This window comes from Dendropsophus ebraccatus, chromosome 11, assembly GCF_027789765.1.
Source record: "Dendropsophus ebraccatus isolate aDenEbr1 chromosome 11, aDenEbr1.pat, whole genome shotgun sequence".
NCBI classification, from domain to species: Eukaryota; Metazoa; Chordata; class Amphibia; order Anura; family Hylidae; genus Dendropsophus; species Dendropsophus ebraccatus.
In genome coordinates this window covers 16,233,015-16,253,272 of record NC_091464.1, presented here as the reverse complement: position 1 = coordinate 16,253,272, position 20,258 = coordinate 16,233,015, and the positions used below count along the sequence as shown (strand labels likewise).

The window sequence follows — 20,258 nt, the reverse complement described above, 5'->3', positions numbered from 1 at the left end:
CAAGAAAACAGACATTGATGAAAGGTGGCGTCTCACTTATTCATAATGAAGGGGTTATAATTAGACGCATGGGGAGACGCTTGACACTAAAGGCCCTATTACACAAAGCGATTATTTGGCCGATTGCACGATGTCGGCTGATCGCTGTCTTTCAGCAGCTATCTCCTATGTGCTCCCCGGATGATCCAAAGCTCCCCGCCCCCCCCCCCCCCCCCCCACACACTTACCCACTCACTGTCGGCATGTGTACTGGTCAGCGCAAAAAAACAACCTGATGGTGACGGATAAGGCTGGGCGCACACTGCAAAATCTCCATTTAACACATCTGTTTTTACCTGGTTACTTTTAACATACAGTAAAACTATGTTTTTGTGTACACACACAAAAAACCCCAGATCCGTTTCAACCCCTTATTTTTAGAATAATAGAAGTCGATGGATCCAAATGGATGCACAATACTGCATCTGTTTTTAGGGATACGTTAAATGGACTGCAAAAATGTAGTTGTAAACCCAACCTAATGTGAATGGAAACTCCTTCTGTTTAGATCCGTCATCATTGACTATAAAAAAAAAAAAAAAAACTTTCTGTTGGACAGACAAATAAAATGGAACACTTTTTTGATAAAAACGTGGCCTGACTGTCACAAACGTGGCACAATAATAAAAACTAAAAAACAATGAAATTCATGGGGGGTATGACAGATCCGCTGTCCTGTTTTTCTGTTATCACCAAACAAAAAAAAAAAGAGAAATGGAAATGTGTGAACCCAGCCTAAAGTTTAGCAATTTCCTTAAAGGATGTGTCATTCAATTATTTCTTAATAAACAAGATATTTCTCTTAGCCCTTATATATTATATTCTAGCAATGAGTATTCAAAAGCAGGATATGATCTAAATATGCCCTTGGCAGTGAAAGGGTCATGAGTATTCCATTCCATATTGTAACTGATTAACTAGATTAACATTTGTTTATTATTAAAGGGGTTGTCCAGCTATTGGTTTTATTTCTAAATCTGCTTAGACTAGGCTACCTACCTGTCCTGATCCCTCAAGGCCACGGTTCAGACAGTGCCTGGTTACGGCTGATACACCAGCTGCCTGGTGACGGCTAGTGTCCATTCACCAGCTGGGGTGCATCCCCACTGTGGCCAATGATTGTCTGAGAAACCCTTGACCAACAAACCCCTATTTTCTGTATATTATTGTGGAGGCAGCCAAATTGTCTGAGCTATCTGAACAGCGCTTTGACATATGCTTTACAGCAAGCCTGGAACAATAAACGTCAGCTGACATATTGACCTCTATGGGAGATTTTTAGGCATGCTCTGTGACCTGTGCAGAGAAACTGTGATCATCAGTTACTGTAAATGGCCTGATCCAGTAATATCTATATAGTGGTGTTACCTTTCATTACCTGCTGGTAAGGACAGTAAGGAGAACAGTACAGAAAGTCTCTGCTTCTTATAATGCTAAGTGGCAAGAATGAAAACCGCTGATTTAGTTTTAACCCCTTGCCTCTGCAGCCTGTTTTGGCCTTAAAGAGGACCTGTCACCCCCCGTGCTGGGGTGACAGGCTCCCGACCCCCCGTTACAGCCCCCTATACTCACGTGATCCCGCCCGGTCCCGCTTCCTGAGCCGGTCGGGTCACGGAGATATCAGCTCCCGAAGCCCGGCGCGCGCGCTGAGAGATGAGTCCGATGCCCATAGAGAATGACGAAGCATCGGACTCCCCATTCATTCTCTATGAGCGTCGGACTCTCCTGTCAGTGCAAGCGCCGGGCTTCGGGCGCTGATATCTCCGTGACCCGACCGGCTCAGGAAGCGGGACCCGGCAGGATCACGTGAGTATAGGGGGATCTAACGGGGGGTCGGGAGCCTGTCACCCCGGGGGTTACAGGTCTCCTTTAATGCCCGGGGCCAATTTTTCAAATCTGACCTGTCTCTCTTTATGTAGTGATAACTCTGCGGTGCTTTTAACTATTGCGGTTATTCTGAGATTGTTTTTTCGTGACATATTCCTCTTTATGTTTGTGGTATACTTTGGTTGATCCACTCAGTATTTTTTTTTAAAGAACACAACATTTGCGCAAAAATTAGAAAAAATTACAATCCTTTATATTCAAAATTCTCTTTTCCTAAGAAAAATAGTCATGCCACAAACAAATTTATTAGTGTAACATTTACGACATGTCTACTTTATGGTGACGTCATTTGGTGAACGTCCTTTTACTTGTTAGGATGTTAGAGGGCTTTGAAATTTTGCAGCGATTTTTCACATTTTCAGGAAAATTTCAAATTCTGATTTTTGTAGGCACCAGTTCAGTTCTAAAGTGGATTTGTGGGGCCTGTATGTTAGTTACCTCCATAAATTCCTCCAATGTAAAAACTGCACCCCTCAAAGTATTCAAAGTAGTATTCCATAAGTTTATTAACCCTTTAGGTGTTTCACAGAAATGTAAGCAAGTTGGATGGAAAATTTAAAAGCTGAGAGCTCATTCAAAGCTGAGTACCAGGAGGGAGCCAGAGCCGGATCCGGGCAGGGGTGAGCCAGGGGAAGGAGAGGGAGCTGGAGGGGACGGGGAACAGGGGAGCCGGATCAGGAGCGAGCACAGGGGAGTGAATGGGAAGCTGGATCGGGGGGAGGGGGCACGAGCGGCGTCTATGGGGTTAACTGCCTGGGGGGGGGCTCCCCTCCTGGCAGTGGCAGGAGACTGTTACACAGCCTCCTCCCGCTGCCCGATCTCAGATAGGGACAGTGGGGGGAGGCAGAGAAGGCATGACTTCCAGGGACGTCATATTGGGGGAAGGGGTTAAAATATTGATAGTAAAATTCAAAAATAAAAAATCCTAAAAAAAAAAATTACATTTACTTAAGCAACTCCCCAATTTTAAGTAAAAAAAAAGTTTTACTGATGTGTCTCCATTAGAGTTGAGCACAAGTTCTGCTCCAATCATTCGGCATTTCAATACCGGTGGCTGAAGAAGTGGGATGCGGCCTTAGGGAGTCCTGGAAAACATGGATACAGCCTATGGCCATAATGAAAGCAGAAAAGAATTATGCCAGCTTACCCTGAGACGTTGCACTGCTAGCACAGGCTCACAATCCAACATGGACTTTTTGTTCATTTACTAAAGCCATAGGCTGTACCCACCAGGACTCTCTAGGGCGTTATCCAACTTCTTCAGCCACCAGTAATCAAATGCCGAACGATTAGACTCAAGCAACTCGAGTTGTGCTCAAATCTACTGTAGTCTCCGGTGAAGAGCTTTCTTTAAAGTGAATCTGTCAGCCCACTATGGGGGAGATTTATCAAACATGGTGTAAAGTGAGACTGGCTCAGTTGCCCCTAGCAACCAATCAGATTCCACCTTTCGTTTTCCAAAGAGTCTGTGAGGAATGAAAAGTGGAATCTGATTGGTTGCTAGGGGAAACTGAGCCAGTCTCACTTTACACCATGTTTGATAAATCTCCCCCTATGAGTTGCACACCTGGGCAGTCAGATAATTTTGCAATAACATGAAGATTACCTTTCCTGGGAAGTGAAGCGCTAAGTTACAGACACACGTTAAATAAAATATGGACATGGTTATATTTTATTGCATTGTGGTGTGGAACTACATTTTAAAATTTGCAAAAAGTTAATAATTTCCAATGTGACCATGCCCCGCCTCCAATGTCCACCATAGGCATATACAGGCTCAGTGTTGGACACTGAAGGCGGGGCCTGGTCACATGCTTCTCCATGTCAGCCATCTTATGGACAGACTCACCCCAGAGCAGGACAACACAGCCTGGTGGAGGGCAGTCTGATATTAGCTCTATGAGGTACACAGGGAGCTGCTGTCAGTATATACAGTGAGTACACAGGGAGCTGCTGTCAGTATATATAGTGAACACACTTACTAATACTGTACACTGAACTATTTTACTATTAAGTGTCCAACCCCTTTAAGTCCCACTTGGTTGCGAGTATTAGGACACAAGTAGGGAAATACCAGGGTGGCCCCTATTGTGTCAATCTCTAACTCAGTTGCAAGTATTGTGACATGACAAGGGTTTACCAAAGCCAGACATCCATCCTCAGACAGCTGTTTCAGGGTATTGCCCCTCATCAGCTGCTGTATGTTCTGAAGGAATTGATGTATTCAGTCCAGCCAGACACAGTGCTCTCTGCTGCCACTTCTGTTCGGGTCAGGAACTGTCCAAAGAAGGAAAAGTTTTCTACTGGGATTTGCTACTGCTCTGGACAGTTCCTGACATGGACAGACTGGAAAGAATACACCACTTCCTGCAGGACATACAGCAGCTGATAAGAAAAAAAAATTGATGGATAACTCCTTTAACCACAGGATGTACCCGTAGTGAAACTATTAGAATGCTGTCTGGATCTCATCTGGTAAGGCTCATCCGTCAGATATCTCTGCTATAACAATAGAGACCTCTATATCAGGGCTGACTAGATTTGATAATGTATTCCAGTATGGAGGTCACTAGAGAGGGGAGATGAAGAGGTGACTGTGTACACGGTTAAGCGGGTATAACTGATACAGTCATAGAGGAGGCAGGATGAGCAGAATGACAATAAGCCGGCTTACTCTATGCATACATCTAATAAATATTAATGCACTTTCACTAGCAAATTGCCTTATGAGGATGTACACAGGCTATCCAAAGCAGCAGTCCTCCCTCATATATATTTCAGCACCCTTCCTTTTTTCTGGTTATATCCCATCCTCTGGGTGGCTGGGGCTTTTCTGCATGCCGCTGCTCATTGACATTTCAGAGTCTGTATCAAGCTACAACCTAATAGGCAACATATTCTCTCTAGTTAATAAATCATTCACCGGGCAGGTCATTACGTGCAGTTGTTGTCTTTTATCTTATGTATCTGTCCAAGTCCGTCCTCAGAAAGCCATAAAATGATACGATTATCTAAGACCTATTCAAAGTGCAGCATTCAAAGCGAATAGATTGTAAGCTCCTGCGAGCAGCGGCCTCGCTCCTACTGGCTGAATATCTTGAATATGTTGCCATTGTATAAATGAAGATTATTATTATTAAATGGGTACTCTTTCTTTCAAATCAACTGGTTTCAGAATGTTATATAAATTTGTTATTTACTTCTATTTAAAAATCTCCTGTCTTCTAGTACTTATCAGCTGCTGTATGTCCTGCAGTAGGTGGTGTATTCTTCCCAGTCTGACACAGCGCTCTCTGCTGCCACCTCTGTCCATGTCAGGAACTGTCTAGAGCAGCAGCAAATCCCTATAGAAAACCTCTCCTGCTCTGGACAGTTCCTGACATGGACAGAGGTGGCAGCAGAGAGCACTGTGTCAGACTGGAAAGAATGCACCACTTCCTGCAGTACATACAGCAGCTGATAAGTTCTGGACAACTGGAGATTTTTAAATATAAGTAAATTACAAATGTACAGTATTTTCCGGCGTATAAGACGACTTTTTAACCCCGAAAAATCTTCTGATGGTATGGATGCCTCAAAAGGTGGGGGAGCTTAAAAATGGCTGCATCCGAACCGTATGGGGTGACCACTATTAAAAAAAAAAAAAAAAACAAAAACTCACAATCTTCTTAAAAGTCAGGGGTGGTCTTATATGCCCAGTCGCCTTACACGCCAGAAAATATGGTATATTACTTTCTGAAACCAGTTGATTTGAAAGAAAAATATTTTTGCCGGAGTACTCCTTTAATAAAATAAAATCCTATAAAAACACAGCAGAAATCGTGCCTAGTGCAAAGAGGCTAAAGAAAAGCAACATGGGCGCCCTTTAATCTGTCTCAGCCTAATGTGGCGAGTCATAAATGAAGAGGTGTACAGACAGATCTTATATTCGTACATGTCACATCACCTTCTTTATGCTAATAAATTCTTCAATAGGGGAAAAAAAAAGGGGACGAGTCTTAGAAACCTGATCTACTGGATTGTGTTCTCAGCATAAACCTCAGCGCGGTACTGTGTGACTTCCAATGTTCTAGGATAGCCGCAGGGAAATGAAAATGCTACAACCTTTCTGCACACGCTATTATAGTACCGCTCTAAAGAGTACAAGAAGTACATGTACATGAAGCACAATGGAAAAAAAACAGGAACCATCTTAAGGCAGAAAAGACGAGCTTCATTGCATCAACGCTGAAAAAGTAACGTGACATGTGGAAAGGAGCTCGGATCTTATAGGAGGAACTACAATGCTTGGTGTTCATGGATTGTGCTGGAGGATAGATATTTAGTTCAAGTGCGATGTCAATAGCATGCAGGACCTGAAAGAGGGTGTCCATGGCTGGGAAATGATCAATGAGCAGCATCACTCCCATAGGTTGTCAGGTACTGTGCCTCAGCCCCATTCAAGTACGCAGGGCTGAACTGCAATACCAGGCACCAGTAATGGACATGAGGGTAGGGATCCTGGGCAATGCCAGGATGACCTGTCCTGGGAAAGAGCCAATAGATCCCAGTGGATAAAATTATCAAACTTTTTCTCAAATCTGATGATTTTCCTCAGTGTTACAGGAACACAGGGCTAAGCCACACATCTGCAGAATCATGTCTGTACAGGGACGTTGTTCTGTAGACTGGACCTCGGAGCTCCCAGTGTCATGATTAATTATGATGTCGGGAGCTCAGATACGGTTTCAAAGTTTGCGCTAGTGTACTGACACAGCCGCACGGCTGTGTCAGTACATTGGCGCGAACTTTCAAACAAGAGCTTTACTTTATACAGAATTTATATATCAGTCATATAAGACTTCGTCTGTGATGCGTTGATCTGCCAGACTAGGACATAGCTGCCTGTAAAAGGTTAATATGATAGGAGAGGATATGCAGTAGCTGTATCTGAAACTCACAAAGCCAGCCTGAGGCCACACCGTACTGAGCATACTATACTAACCATCCGTCGGCCACGCATCACCTATGACACATGTGCATAGAGACAATCACTTGTTGGCTGATCACTATCTCTAATACATGGGGAGAGATCTGTTGGATTGGTAGATAATAGCACAGTGTAATAGGGCCTTAAAGGGGTTATCTGGCGTTAGACAATGTTTAATGTATAGCTACTGTTATATAGAAAACAATAAACAGCCTTTGCTTACCTCTCTGTGCTCCCCTAGTATCCTCCAGTGGGGTCTCCGCAGAGTGCAGGGTGGTAAGCATAGGCTGTTTATTGCTCCCTGTATAACAGCAGCTATATATTAAAAGTTGTCGGAACTCCGGATAACCCCTTTAAGTCAGCAGCCCAGATAATAGAAGTGGAAAGTCTTCAGACTTCACTCCTACCACTATAAGCAAACAGACGTCTCTTTTATTATAAGGCCAGACCTTTATTACTGAATTAGACGCTTTTCTCTGCATCTCTAACATCCTTATTGTCAAAAATGTGGATGGCATTAAAAAAAACGGCAAGAGGTGGATAATATGCTAACAGAGCCTTAGGCGGTACTCCCTCTGAATTCACCACATGACAAGATGCTTACAGACATCAAACGGTAATACTGCTGAGCCACAGCCTGGGACTAGTTGCCTATACCCATCGGTGACATTTTAAACTCCCCACCCCATGAGTTATTAGGAGGTACCAGCCTTCCATAAAACGGGCACTGTGCCGCTGCTGGCTGCACCGCACAGTAATATCTATCTATAACACAGAGTTCTGCAATGATTTATGCCGGTTCAGTGATGTTAACCGTTAGGGTCCTATTAGACAAAGCGATTTTTAACAATTAGCCATTAACGATAAACGATCGCAAGTGAGTTTGTTTATCGTTAACCTGAAATCGTTCCCCTTATTACACAGAACGATAGTTAATATTTATGATCCTTACAACGATCGGTCACTCCATCTGATCCCAGCAAAAGGAGGAACAATGTGCAATTACACTGAATGATTAGCGAACGAATGTGGAATTACAGCGAACGATTAATAATGGTTTTAGGGTCAGATCTAAAGCAACAATCAATGACTATTCGATCTTTGCCTGCAATTACACGGAACAATTATCGATTAAATTCGAACAATATAACGATTTTCCACGCAATAATCACGTGTAATAGGGCCCATAGTAAGTATGATGGCCCGCAGTGGCCTTATCCCTTTTCACACTACAAGAAATCAAACAAATCACTGACATTAGTCTGACATGATCGGCCCATAGTAAAGCCACGTTGGTTTAGATCCATCAAATTGTTGATTCTTAAGGTGCGTTTACACGAAACGATAATTGGCCCGGTCGTACGATTAAAGATGTCGGAGTAACGATTTTTTTTTCATAATGATCAGCGTTTAGACGGTACGATATATCGTACGGAAAATCGTTTTGCGATCGCTTAAGCCTATCTCACACATTGGTTAAATCGGCTAACGACTGTTCACACGGAACGATTTTTTGCGAACGACGATTTGATAACATGTTGAAAGATCAAAATGAATGATTTTTTATTCGTTGTTTGATCGTTCGATGCGTTTACACGTACGATTATCGTTCGAATTAGATCGTTATCGCACAAATTCGCGCGATAATCGTTACGTGTAAACGCACCTTTAGGTGATCTATTATCTTCTTTTTTAGAAGAGTTTCCATCATTTTCACTACTACAGATGTCAGGCTCACTGGCCTGTAGTTACTGGGCTCTTCTCTACTCCCCTTCTTGTGGATGGGTATAACAACGGCTGTTCTCCAATCATGAGGAACATCGCCACATATAGTCTGAACCTGAAATCATACACTTTCATTCAACCCCTACTTCTTGCTAACCTACTAATGTATACTAGTATGTATGGTAGTACAAAGCATGGGACAAAAGGATTCAGAATCACACCACACAAATAATTCTCTGAGAGAAAAAAACAGACATGGTCGCACATCCATATACTTATGACTGATCACTCTGCTTCTTAGCACTATAGATTACTAACATTAGGTGTTAGTCACATTTGGATCAAAGTGCTTAAAAATGGTGCAGACCCACGTGGCGACCATCACTGCAACAACAGCACCATGTGTTTCCCTGTGCTTTCAGCCAGGAGGCTGGTTTTAATCAGTATACATGTATTAGGTCTACACCTGGATACATGCAGTCCTCGGCTGATAGCACAGGGTAAGGTTTTTTTCCACTCTGCTTCTACCTTGTGTGGTGTGGTTTCATTGGCGGCCATTGCTGTGGCTGCGTGGGGTCTGGGGGTGGTGTTGTCCAGACCACACAGGGGCTATGTCTGGCAGCATTGGGGCTGCTGGGCGACTGGGTCGCTTCCTCCACTGGTGCTGTTGTTGATGCGGTAGTGGTCGCCACAAGGATTTTTTTTTTTAGTTAGGGATTCACATGTATCAGGAACCTTGACTAGGTGTGTGGGCTTATGCACTAATGGTTAAAACGTGACTTAGGGCCATATTACACGGGAAGATTATCGTTCTAAAAATCGTTAGATCATTCGCATTTAAACGATAAATTAATCGTTGTGTAATAGCAGGCAACAATGAAACGACCAACGAGAAATCGTTGATTGATAGAATCTGGACCTATTTTCATTGTGTAATAACACGTCGTTCGGACGTTCCCTGGTCTATCAGCCAGGAAAGGACAAGGGCAAGAACGACCGCAAGTAACCATCATCGCCCTGTGTAAAATTGTGAGCGATTTAAGGCCATTTGTCACATTGGTTGTTTGAGATTGTTTAACGCTGAAAAATCGTCCCAAGTAATACTTTCCTAATTCCTGTTGTTGAGGCTATGTTCACACTGCGTATGAATCCGTCCGTAGTGCGTACTTCGAATATTCGCACGTAGTTTTGAGGTTGATGCGTTCACTTGAAAGTATACGATATACGCCCGCACAATGCACACTACGTATGAGCTTACGGCCGGATCGTATACGGCGCCGTGAAAAATGAACAAGACCATTGTTTGAGGACGGAAATGTTGAAACTCACGGCCGTGGATTTCCATGCGGTCCCGTACGGAGTACTTATTTCAGCCAAATTGAACTTGATTTTTCGATCCAAAAGGTTCTGTGTGGATAACGGGGCTGGGCGAAGATTTCCAAGTAAACGACCTGCCTCAGATCGCAGCTAGCTAGGGAAGCATAACTGTACTACGGGCGTATGTTCGCGGTTCGTACGCATCCGGCCGCATGTCGATTTTTCCCACGCCCGTAGTTTCAGCCGCACATGTTTGGCGGCGTACGAACTACGGACTGATTCATACGCAGTGTGAACTTAGCCTAATAGTGTATAGAGCTGAAAAGCGGATGGATCAGTGATAAGTATATGGATGTACCATTTTCTCCAGAGAATTACACCACACAAACAATGACTTTGCAGAGGTCTACACAACTATTGGGTTTTGCTAGTTTACTATGGATACGAACACTACTCTTCCCAGCATTGTTGCTCATGCTACTAGTATACTGAAATGTCATCCCAAAATTACAAAGAAGACAATGCATGTCAATCTATGCTGTACAAATACACAGTCAATTGTGTATTTTCTACCCTTTGCTTCTTCCCCATATTATAGGCGTGTGAATTGCTCCTAGGATTGTTGGCCAGGGTCCAACTTATATGGTTTTTGGTTTATTCCCTTTGTTTTGGTGAATAGTAGTTCATTTGGGAATGCTTAGTAATAACCATTATGTTCTAAAGGTATATGTATCAATATTCTGTATGGAGATATTATGGTATAATAGGATTCTACCTACCATGCAGTTTATCACCATCATTTACAGAGACACTCTATTCAGGTTGTGAGTGTCACTAGAGTAGTATGTGTAGTAACAGGATCCTCTGCCAATCTATCTGATCCATCTACCCTGATCCATTTGTCTGATTTCTGTTAACTAGACCAATGTCTTATTTTTAGAAGGCCATTAGCTTTAGCACCTGCCATCATTACTTGGCATGGTTCTCGATTTAATAGGATTTAAAGCTGTTCGCCTTCCATTCCCACACTAGTATATAGCGCTGAATGACTGACCAGTACTGGGACAAATACTAATGTTTTTGCCTACAAAGAGCAGACTACACCTCCAGATCAGCATCTCGGAGAATGTAAAGCATACCTGGCATTTCAAAACATTTTTAATAACTTGTGTGGTTTTTGTTAAATTAACACCATAAAACCTTAAAGGGAAACTACCAGCAGGTTACCAGGTTGATCGGCACCCTGCGTTTGTGTCGTGGGCGTGTAATGGATGGTCCAAGCACGAGGAGGTGGATCCCATGGATCCCCAAGAAGTGCTGGCGTTCCTTCCCTATGGAGAGCAATCTAAAGAGCTCCCAGCTTTCACCAGTGCTTGCCGCAAGGCCAGTTGGTCTTTCCTGTGGGAATCTCCCAGGTCGCTACCCTCAGGGAAGGACCTCAGGGCCAACCGACTAAAGAACTGAAGGAGTGCTGGAGTATAGGTAGAATTGCAGAATGTAACATAAGGACGTAGTTTAGACTGAAGCTGAACTGGGAATGGACTGAGGTCCAAACAGCTAGAAGATCGCTAGAAAAGACATAGTTGCTGACTGAGTAAAGAGGTGAGGAGGTGGAGACTATATACCCTCAGGAGAACATGCCAGAAGACTCTAGAGCCTGTGGACTGAGCTTACAAATACAGGTGGACAGGCGCATGCCTGCCACAAGAGGAAGCCCAATCTTCCGGGAGGCCAGCTCAGTACTAGAGAAGCTGAAAGAGAGGGGGATGATCACAGCACAGTGTGACCCACAGCAGGTGGGGGTAATGGACATGGCCACGTGCCGTTACAGGGGGTACTGTTGGGATCCCAGACAGTTCCAGTAGGTATCTGATATAACATATAGCCAACACCTGCCGCATGAAGAATAAGGTCAACTTCTGAGCCCTCTCTCTCGGCAACGACCACTAAGCTACTGTAAAAATGCGTATCATTAAGAGGTTACATTTAAAAAAAATAAAAATAAAATTATTGATTTAAAAATATTTTTTTTAGTCCCTTAGGACATGTATGGGCAATCATGATTGCTCATACTGATCAATGTAATACTATAGTATTATATTGACCAGTGCAATATGTGATGTGATTTTACAGTCGGCCAGCGGATCAGTAATGGGAGGCCTAACATATTGCTCTAGTCTGCTATGACTACAGATCACCTGCCAATGATCATGTTGCGGAAAGCCGATCGGTCCCGCTATATCACCACCAATGCAATTTACAGCTTTGACAGTGGTAATTTAGCAGTTAAAGGGGTAATATTTTCCATTCAAATCCACTGGTTTCAGAAAGTTATATAGATTTGTAATTTACTTCTATTTTAAAATCTCAAGTCTTACTTTACTTAGCTGCTGTATGTCCTGCAGGAAGTTGAGTATTCTTTTCAGTCTGACATAGTGCTGCTGCTCTGGACAGTTCCTGACATGGACAGAGATGGCAGTAAAGAGCACTGTGTCAGACTTAAAGCTGGACGAAGAAGCGATAATATAACCCACGTGTAGAACATTTGTTGACACAAAGACATATGCATCTATAAACTGCAACATGTAATCCTAAGAGAATACTCCATGGCATTTACTTACAGGGTCGGAAGGTCCACAAAACTCTCTAAACGACTTGGGAGCATCAGCTGCCTGTATCTCCATTGCTATACAAGGGCCAGAGCACAGTTCAACCACCATTTCCTAGAAGAAAGTAAGATGGTTTCTAGTTAGTAAAATCTGGTATAATATTGACAGACCTGATACCTGAATTACACTATTGTCCTATATAAAGATACCAGACAGCACAGAACTGGGGGTGCCTGGTGCTACAGCAGTGGACTTCTTATTTATTCAGTGCTTTTCTAGGTCTGTCAGTGCACGGGTATCCTGCTCTTCACCCATCTTGCCCTATTTTATCACATTTACATTGTTTTGAAAATGTACAAATTGATTTTTGGGAATAGGAAAAATTATATTGCATAGTCTCGCTCATCTCTGATAATGAAGTAATATACCACTTATAACACTTAGGGTCAGATGAAATGAGCACTAGATGGTCTTCACGTCTGAAAAGTAAAGGTTTGTGGGTAGCTAACATATTTGTTAACAGGTCTGCTCGAAACTGAATAGATGCAATAGTTTTATAGATCTACTGTCTCCTTACAACAGTCTGGTATGGTGGTTCGTGGCAATGCTACTCGACTGCCTGTTATCTACATGGACCTTAGCTGCCGCTACTAGAGAGCCATGGGTAATGTATGAAATGGAGTAAACTTTGGAAGAGTTCAATGTGACAAGCAACATATTTATTGGCCCTTTCAGGAATAGGCTTAGTCTGGCAGAGGGTGGGGGGGAAATAAAAAGAAATTATAGGAACCTGTCTCTGCTCAGAGCTGCGTCCCGCTCCTGGACCCCATCTGCTGTCTTCTGAGCTCCCCTCCGACTACGTCACAACCCAGCCAGCCAGTCAGTGACTAGGGCAGGACACCACTGCAGTCGCCGATTGGCTGAGTGGGCTGAATACCACCAGTCTGTGAGGACATACCCGGAACCCGGAAGGAGATGACAGCTGGCAGGCTCTGGAAGGAGCAGTAAACATCTTGTATTTTTTTATTCTCCCCCTATCCCCTGCCTGTAATGATCTTTTTGGGGTGCACATACATTATTATGGAGTGACAGAGGGAGCTTCCTCCTGTTATTAAACCACTTAGATGCCCCAGTGACTGCTGCACATCTAGGGGGGCTAAAGACATGGGATGAGTGATATAACCAATTCCAGTTATTGTACCTATATAACACCTAGCACCTGCTGCTCCTCTACATCTATTTGTGGAAACTTCCCACTAAAATAGACGTACAGTTACATGGATTTAAAGAAAGGGGTTAGTAATCTGTCCCCTTTTCTTCTGTCTATAAGATAACAAGAAGAGGAGGTAGATTCCCCTCTTGCCCTATAACAGGCAGGGGGCAGTGTGAATTGTACTTACAGTATACTCAGCTACAACCCCTTTGTAAACTTCATAGAATTCTTCAGCATTGGCCTTTTCCATGGCAAACTGAAACACAAGCGAAGAACGAGATAATCTAAAATCAGATTACAAGTTAAGTGGGCACGATTCAATTACATCTATTTCTGGAACATTCGAATAGCACTGATCACTGAGTCAACAAGTGGCTTTTAAGGGGAGCAATGACATAAACAATACTGATAACTGAGGCAACCGCGTGGGTCTGGCAGTGAAAGGGTGTTCAGGATTACATGCCTTTACATATAATTCTATAGGTCCATGAACAGTGTTACTATTTGAGTTGTGTTTGCATCATCCGAGTAGATTTATGTGGTTTGCCATTGGGTATTCTGACTTCTAGTGCACAGACATATCTAGATTTAGGCTATGTTCACACTACGTAAAAGTATGACCGTTGTTACCATCGGCAACAACGACCGTACTTTGTAGGGTGTGGAACTGCCTTCTCTTGTATGGGATCCAGGCCGGAGCATATACACATCGTATATGCTCCGGCCGGGATCCCGTATTGGGCCACAAATAACTGACATGTCAGTTTTCTGCGGCCGCAATTCAGTGAATTGCAGTCGCAGAAAGACCTGTCAGTTCACACAATGAAGCGAGCGGCTTCGGCTGATTGCTTCATTGTGAGCTGTGGGAGGTTCTGATGCAGGCACGCGCGCTAATGCGCCTGCATCAGAACCCTGCGGCCAAAAGATCATCCAGCCGATACTGCAGTAACGGCCGGGATGAACCATGCAGAGACCGTCCGTTTCGTGACCCGGGGGTAGTGTGAACGTAGCCTTAGGGTGCGTTCACACGTACAGAATCTGTAGCAGGTTTGATGGCTCAGATTTGAAGTGGCAGATCCTGTACGTGTGAACACACCCTTAGACTAAACCATGACATGCATGTTTCTGCTATCCAATGATCATTGAGAGGAGTTCTGCCAATGACCCGAAACATCAGCATAAGGTATATTCGGCATTACAAATCACCATCTATGTAATTATACATCTCCTTAGCAGAATACATAAGACGGGAGTTATATCACCAGCAATGGCTAAAATGATCTACAGACATAAAGCGTTTGCAAAGGGCAGTGGATGTGAATCCACTGTGCCAGTGCCACCCAACCAGTTTGTCTTTGAGCCACCCCTGAGGGCCCAGGTGTCAAACTCAGGCCCTACCACTGTTACAAAACTACAATTCCCATCATGCCTGGACAGCCAAAACTAAAGCCAGGCATGATGGGAATTGTCAATTCCTTGAGCGGAGGCGTGCGAGACATCACACTGAAACACACAGACAGGCAGGATTCCGAGCGGAATTTCTGCCTCTCTTGCTCAGTGTGACCGGGCCCAGGAAATTTTAGCAGTTCCTCTCAGTAGAGCAGGCTAAAATCATGGACCCGTAACCTCAAACAATTAAAGGAGCCTTTCCTGTATTTTATATAGCAGGGTCTCCTTTGATTTCCATATATAAAAAAATGTAATTCCAGCTACCAATACAATGTAACAAAGCTATGGTTCCCGAACAACTGATCAACTTATTGGGCATTTTGAAAAACATATCTCTTGTAGGGGATGTCATAACAGGGAAGTAGTATGGTATTAAGTGTAAACCATTAGAACGCCAATAACCGAGACAATGCACTTCCTATACATTTAGCAATGGTTCATGGGAATTGCTAGAATCACAGCAAAACATCGCTTCATATTTACATTACTGTAATGAAGTTTCCAGGAATAAACTAGATCATTACTAGAACAAGAATACTTTGCTAGACATAAAATTGCTGAAAAGCGGTATAGTCATTGTCAGCATAAATGCAGAACGGCATCTCTCTATTACACAGTACAGAACAGGGCCGCTATGAAATCCCTGATCACCTCATGTCAGATGAATACAGCAGAGCCCCCTATCACCTACCACTAAGGGTGCCAGCCTGCTTGCTCTATTACCTCCAGAATAACAGTTCCTTATGTTAGTGCGAGGTCTTAAAGGGGTTGTTCATTACAAAAAAAAAAAAAAATATATATATATATATATATATATATATATATATATATATATATATATATATATATATATATATATATATATATATTTCAAATCAGCTGGTGCCAGAGACTTGTAATTTACTTCTATTAAAAAAAATAATAATCTCCAGTCTTCCAGTACTGATCAGCTGCTGTATGTCTGGCAGGAAGTGGCGTATTCTTTCAAGTCTGACACGGTGCTCTCTGCTGCCACCTCTGTCCATGTCAGGAACTGTCCAGAGCAGTAGCAAATCCTTATAGAAAACCTCACCTGCTCTCCAAACTGTAAAGAATATGACTTCCTGCAGGACATATAGCAGCTGATAAGTACTGGAAGACTTGAGATTTTTTAACAAATGTAACTTAAAGTTTCTGACACCAGTAGATTTGAATGAATTTTTTTTTTTTTGCTGAACTACCCCTTTAACTACCATCTTCATTTGGGGTTAGCACGGACATAACTATCTATATAATCTTACCATTTGCAGGGCAGATATTTCAAAGCCTGCATCCAGTATCTGATTTATAATTTTTCCTGTTAGGCCTGTAAAAATATAAAAAGAAAATTTAAGTCAATTTATAGAAATTAAAGGGGGTTTCATCCAAAATACTTTTACAGCATGTCTGCCATTACACTGGGTACATTGGGGCCCACCACTGGAAATGATTCTGGGGTCCAGCACACAGTTACTGTACAGGAAAATATTACCACATCACTTTTAGGTCTTATTATCTAGGGCCCTTGTGGTACTGTTCTGTCAAGGAGTGGTAACAGGTTAACCCCTTATGGGGGGGGGTGGGGTGCTGTTTTTTTGGGGGGACCAGTTGCATTTTCACCATATAATATGTACCGGGTACACTTGGGTGAACAAGGTTGCAGGCTGATAGGATAAGGAGAGTACATCTGACATGTGACACCAGAGGCAAGTGACAAGGTGACTTGATATCTCGTCATCTCACCACTTGCACAGTCTGTCAGCCACAGGGTGAGTGCCTGTGTCTCTGTTAAAACTAGACAGAGGAGTGGGTCCACTCTATATCAAGGGCCCACCATGGGATTTACCTGCTCCCCTTGGGCCCAATCCTGGACATGTCTATAGACATGTTAAAAAGCTGTGCCTGTTCGGGGGTTCCAATGGTTTGTGTATATCCAATAGACTTTAATGGAGAGTAACCATGTGTGAGCAGCCGCTTCTCCACTGTACGCAGGGACTGGGCCCTCGTGATCTGGGGATAAGCAGGCATAGCGGTGACTGTATTTTTACTGCAAATCCACTAATTTAAACAGACAACTCCTTCAATATAATATCATTTTAAGCACAATAAAATTAAAAGGGATACTCTTATGTCTGGTTTTCTGGTGTACAGTGGATGCTGCAGGGGACCGGGGCAAGGTGAGCATTGCTTTTTCTATTTTATTACAGCCTCAGCATTATATCACGTTTATTTGGACACCGGAATTCCTCTTCAATTTTTAGAGGAAAATGACTAAATGGACACAGCTTGACTATGACATGTATATTTCTAACAAATTGCATCTAACAGCATCCAAACCAAAAACTTATCCGAAAGAAAAAAAAGTTTCCTTATTTTCTGGGACAACTTACTATACATACTCACAGAGGGATTGTCATCCCACTGTGAGTAGATCAGCTCATTGAAGTGAATGGGCAAGTATCTGCAGCGAATTACGCTGCAAACTTGCAACAAGAAATCTGCTGCGGATATGTTACATGTAAATCTAGCCTAAAGAAGCTATGCTTACCTCTCTGTGCTCCCCCCCCCAGAGATGAACCCACCTCCACTTCCGGGACAGAATTATCTCGGGCATATCAGCCCACTCAGCCAATCACTGACTTAGTAGGGACAGTGGTGCAGCCAGTGATCGACTGAGTGGGCGGTCATCCTGTCTTTTAAGTAGAGGCGGGATCATCTCTGGGGGACACCGGAGACCCGTAGGAGGACTGCAGAGAGGTAAGCATACCTTTTTTTTTTTTTTAATTGTTTTATATATACACATGTAACTATTTTTATGCAGTTTTCCCTATCTGCATACCCCTTTAAGTGGCATATATTTATTTTGACTTTTAAACCCCTAAAGGAGTACTCTGGAGAAAAATAATTGTTTTTAAATCAGATTGTGTAAGAAAGTTATATAGATTTGTAATTTACTTCCATTTAAAAAAGAAACGCAAGTCTTCAGGTACTTATCAGTTGCTGTATGCCCTACAAAAAGTGGTGTATTCTTTCCAGTCCGACAGAGTGCTCTCTGCTGCCATCTCTGTCCATGTCAGGTACTGTCCAGAGCAGGAGAGGTTTTCTATAGGGGTGAGGTGGCATCAGAGAGCACTGTATCAGACTGGAAAGAAAACACCACTCTCTGCAGGGCATACAGCAACTGATAAGCCCTGGAAGGCTTGAGGTCTTAGAACCCAAAAGTGGCCACACATCGTGGACCGGAACAGAATGGAATATAATCTGCACTATGATGTGTAACAAGGCTAGTATTCCTTTTAATAAAAGGAGGCCCGGTAAAAAGCTCAGCAAGTATCACAGATCAAAGCCAATCCCAATTAAGGTTTTCAAACTAATTTAAAATAATAAAAGTAAACCGATACACTTCCTTGTAAAAAGTTATTCCTACTAGTAACAGAATTTACGGAGATCAGAAATATGCAAATTAGGAGACGATCCTGTTTTATTGATAAGTTTCTAAGGGGGGAGGCAGCCTGACTGAGCGTAAGATGAAGCTGCAGAACCCAATACGAAATTAAATACCATAGGACCTGACTATACGCTGCAAATGCTTGTGCTGAATATAGGGCTATATTTAACCTCACAGTCACTTACAGATAGAAAGGTAAAAGATAGCAGACTATAAACGGAATGAAGCTGCATCATGGTCTGATAGAACTACTTCACACAGATAGACTGAGGAGCTAAATCTCTTACAGTATTACAGAAAGCCTGAGGCATGGCTCCAGAGAACTCTTAGCATAGCTCGATTTTAATATGCTCTCTGGAATATATGGACACAAAATATATACATACATACATACACACACTGTACATATAAATAATTGTACCTACCTTGTACTGTCAATCACAAGCAGCGTGGATGGTAAGTATACACTACTGCTTGTGATCTGGAATCGGACAACATGGTTATATATACATATCCTATGATATACATATCTGTATATTAATTGTTATCGGCCGCACATTACCCTATTTACACTGGAAGACGGGTGGTCAATAAATTTTGTAGCATGTTTTAAAGACGCGATCGGCCGAGTATTGGGCATTTTCCGGTCTTTGGATGACCGCTGCCAGTTTTACATGGCAGCAGAAGCGTTTCTGGCAATGCTCCTGGCAGGTAATCACCCTGTGTAAAAGGCCCTTAGCGCATTGCATTGATCTATGTGAGCAGGGCTCTGCTGGTATAGCCTGCCACAGGCCGTATCAGCGGCTCAGTTATGGCAGGCTCTGAGGCCTAAGACATCACACATACATCTAAATACGGTTTGTGTCATTTTAAATGTAGTTCAACACCTTATTACATATTTTTCTTTGTGGAAAGTACAAGGCCTCCTCCACAGTATGTTTAATGCAGGAAAACGGATTATACAACAGACACCAATGGATCCCAGTGACTTTACAGTAGTCTGTAGGCTTTTTTTATGTCGGGCACCCTTTAATTTAGAAAGATTTAAGCAGGCCTTATTCACATGTTCCGTGTTTCAGCCTGAGCATTCTCCAGTTGTGCTCCTCTCTAATCTTTTGTCACTGTCGCACTGTCTAATCAAGTGTTACTGTCGCAAATATGCCATTATCTGCATTCAAAACGACTTTCTCCAGGTCCCCCCCCCCTCCTCTCTCTCATTCACTGCTCATTATCAGGAAATCTTGACTCCTTTATATCAGTCGTGCCCTGTGTAACCTATGGAGAGGGGAGGGGGTAGGAGGAAGGAGGGAGATTAGTCGCCAGCAGAGAACAAAGGATTACACAGTGGGACCTGTGTAAAAGCCGGTATTCGGATGTCAGAGAGGTCAGTGTTGACTTCACAGGAGATAGCCCGGTGATGTAGCTGTCAATTAACTCTTTGTTGTCCTGTTTTGGTGCCTCATCTCCCTCAACCCCTCCCCTCTCCATAGATAATCATGAAGACAGGGGGGAGAGCTTCAAACTGCTTTTTCATAATAAAAATGTATTTTCAGCAAATAAACTCGATTACAAAGTTTCTTAATA

At 42.9% G+C, this 20,258-nt stretch overlaps 1 protein-coding gene across 3 annotated transcripts in view; it reads right to left on the bottom strand.

The window, feature by feature from the left end:
* NME7 (NME/NM23 family member 7) overlaps positions 1–20,258 on the bottom strand; it is a 101,822-nt gene that overhangs the window by 19,730 nt on the left and 61,834 nt on the right. For all 3 annotated transcript variants that reach the window (XR_011358856.1, XM_069945626.1, XM_069945627.1), the window contains 3 exons: positions 16,489–16,553; positions 13,947–14,015; positions 12,559–12,660 (listed from right to left, as the gene is read on the bottom strand). Coding sequence is in view for 2 of the 3 variants with exons in the window: in XM_069945626.1 (XP_069801727.1) it covers positions 12,559–12,660; positions 13,947–14,015; positions 16,489–16,553 (236 nt within the window). In the remaining variant the exon portion in view is untranslated. The remainder of the gene's footprint in view (positions 1–12,558; positions 12,661–13,946; positions 14,016–16,488; positions 16,554–20,258) is intronic.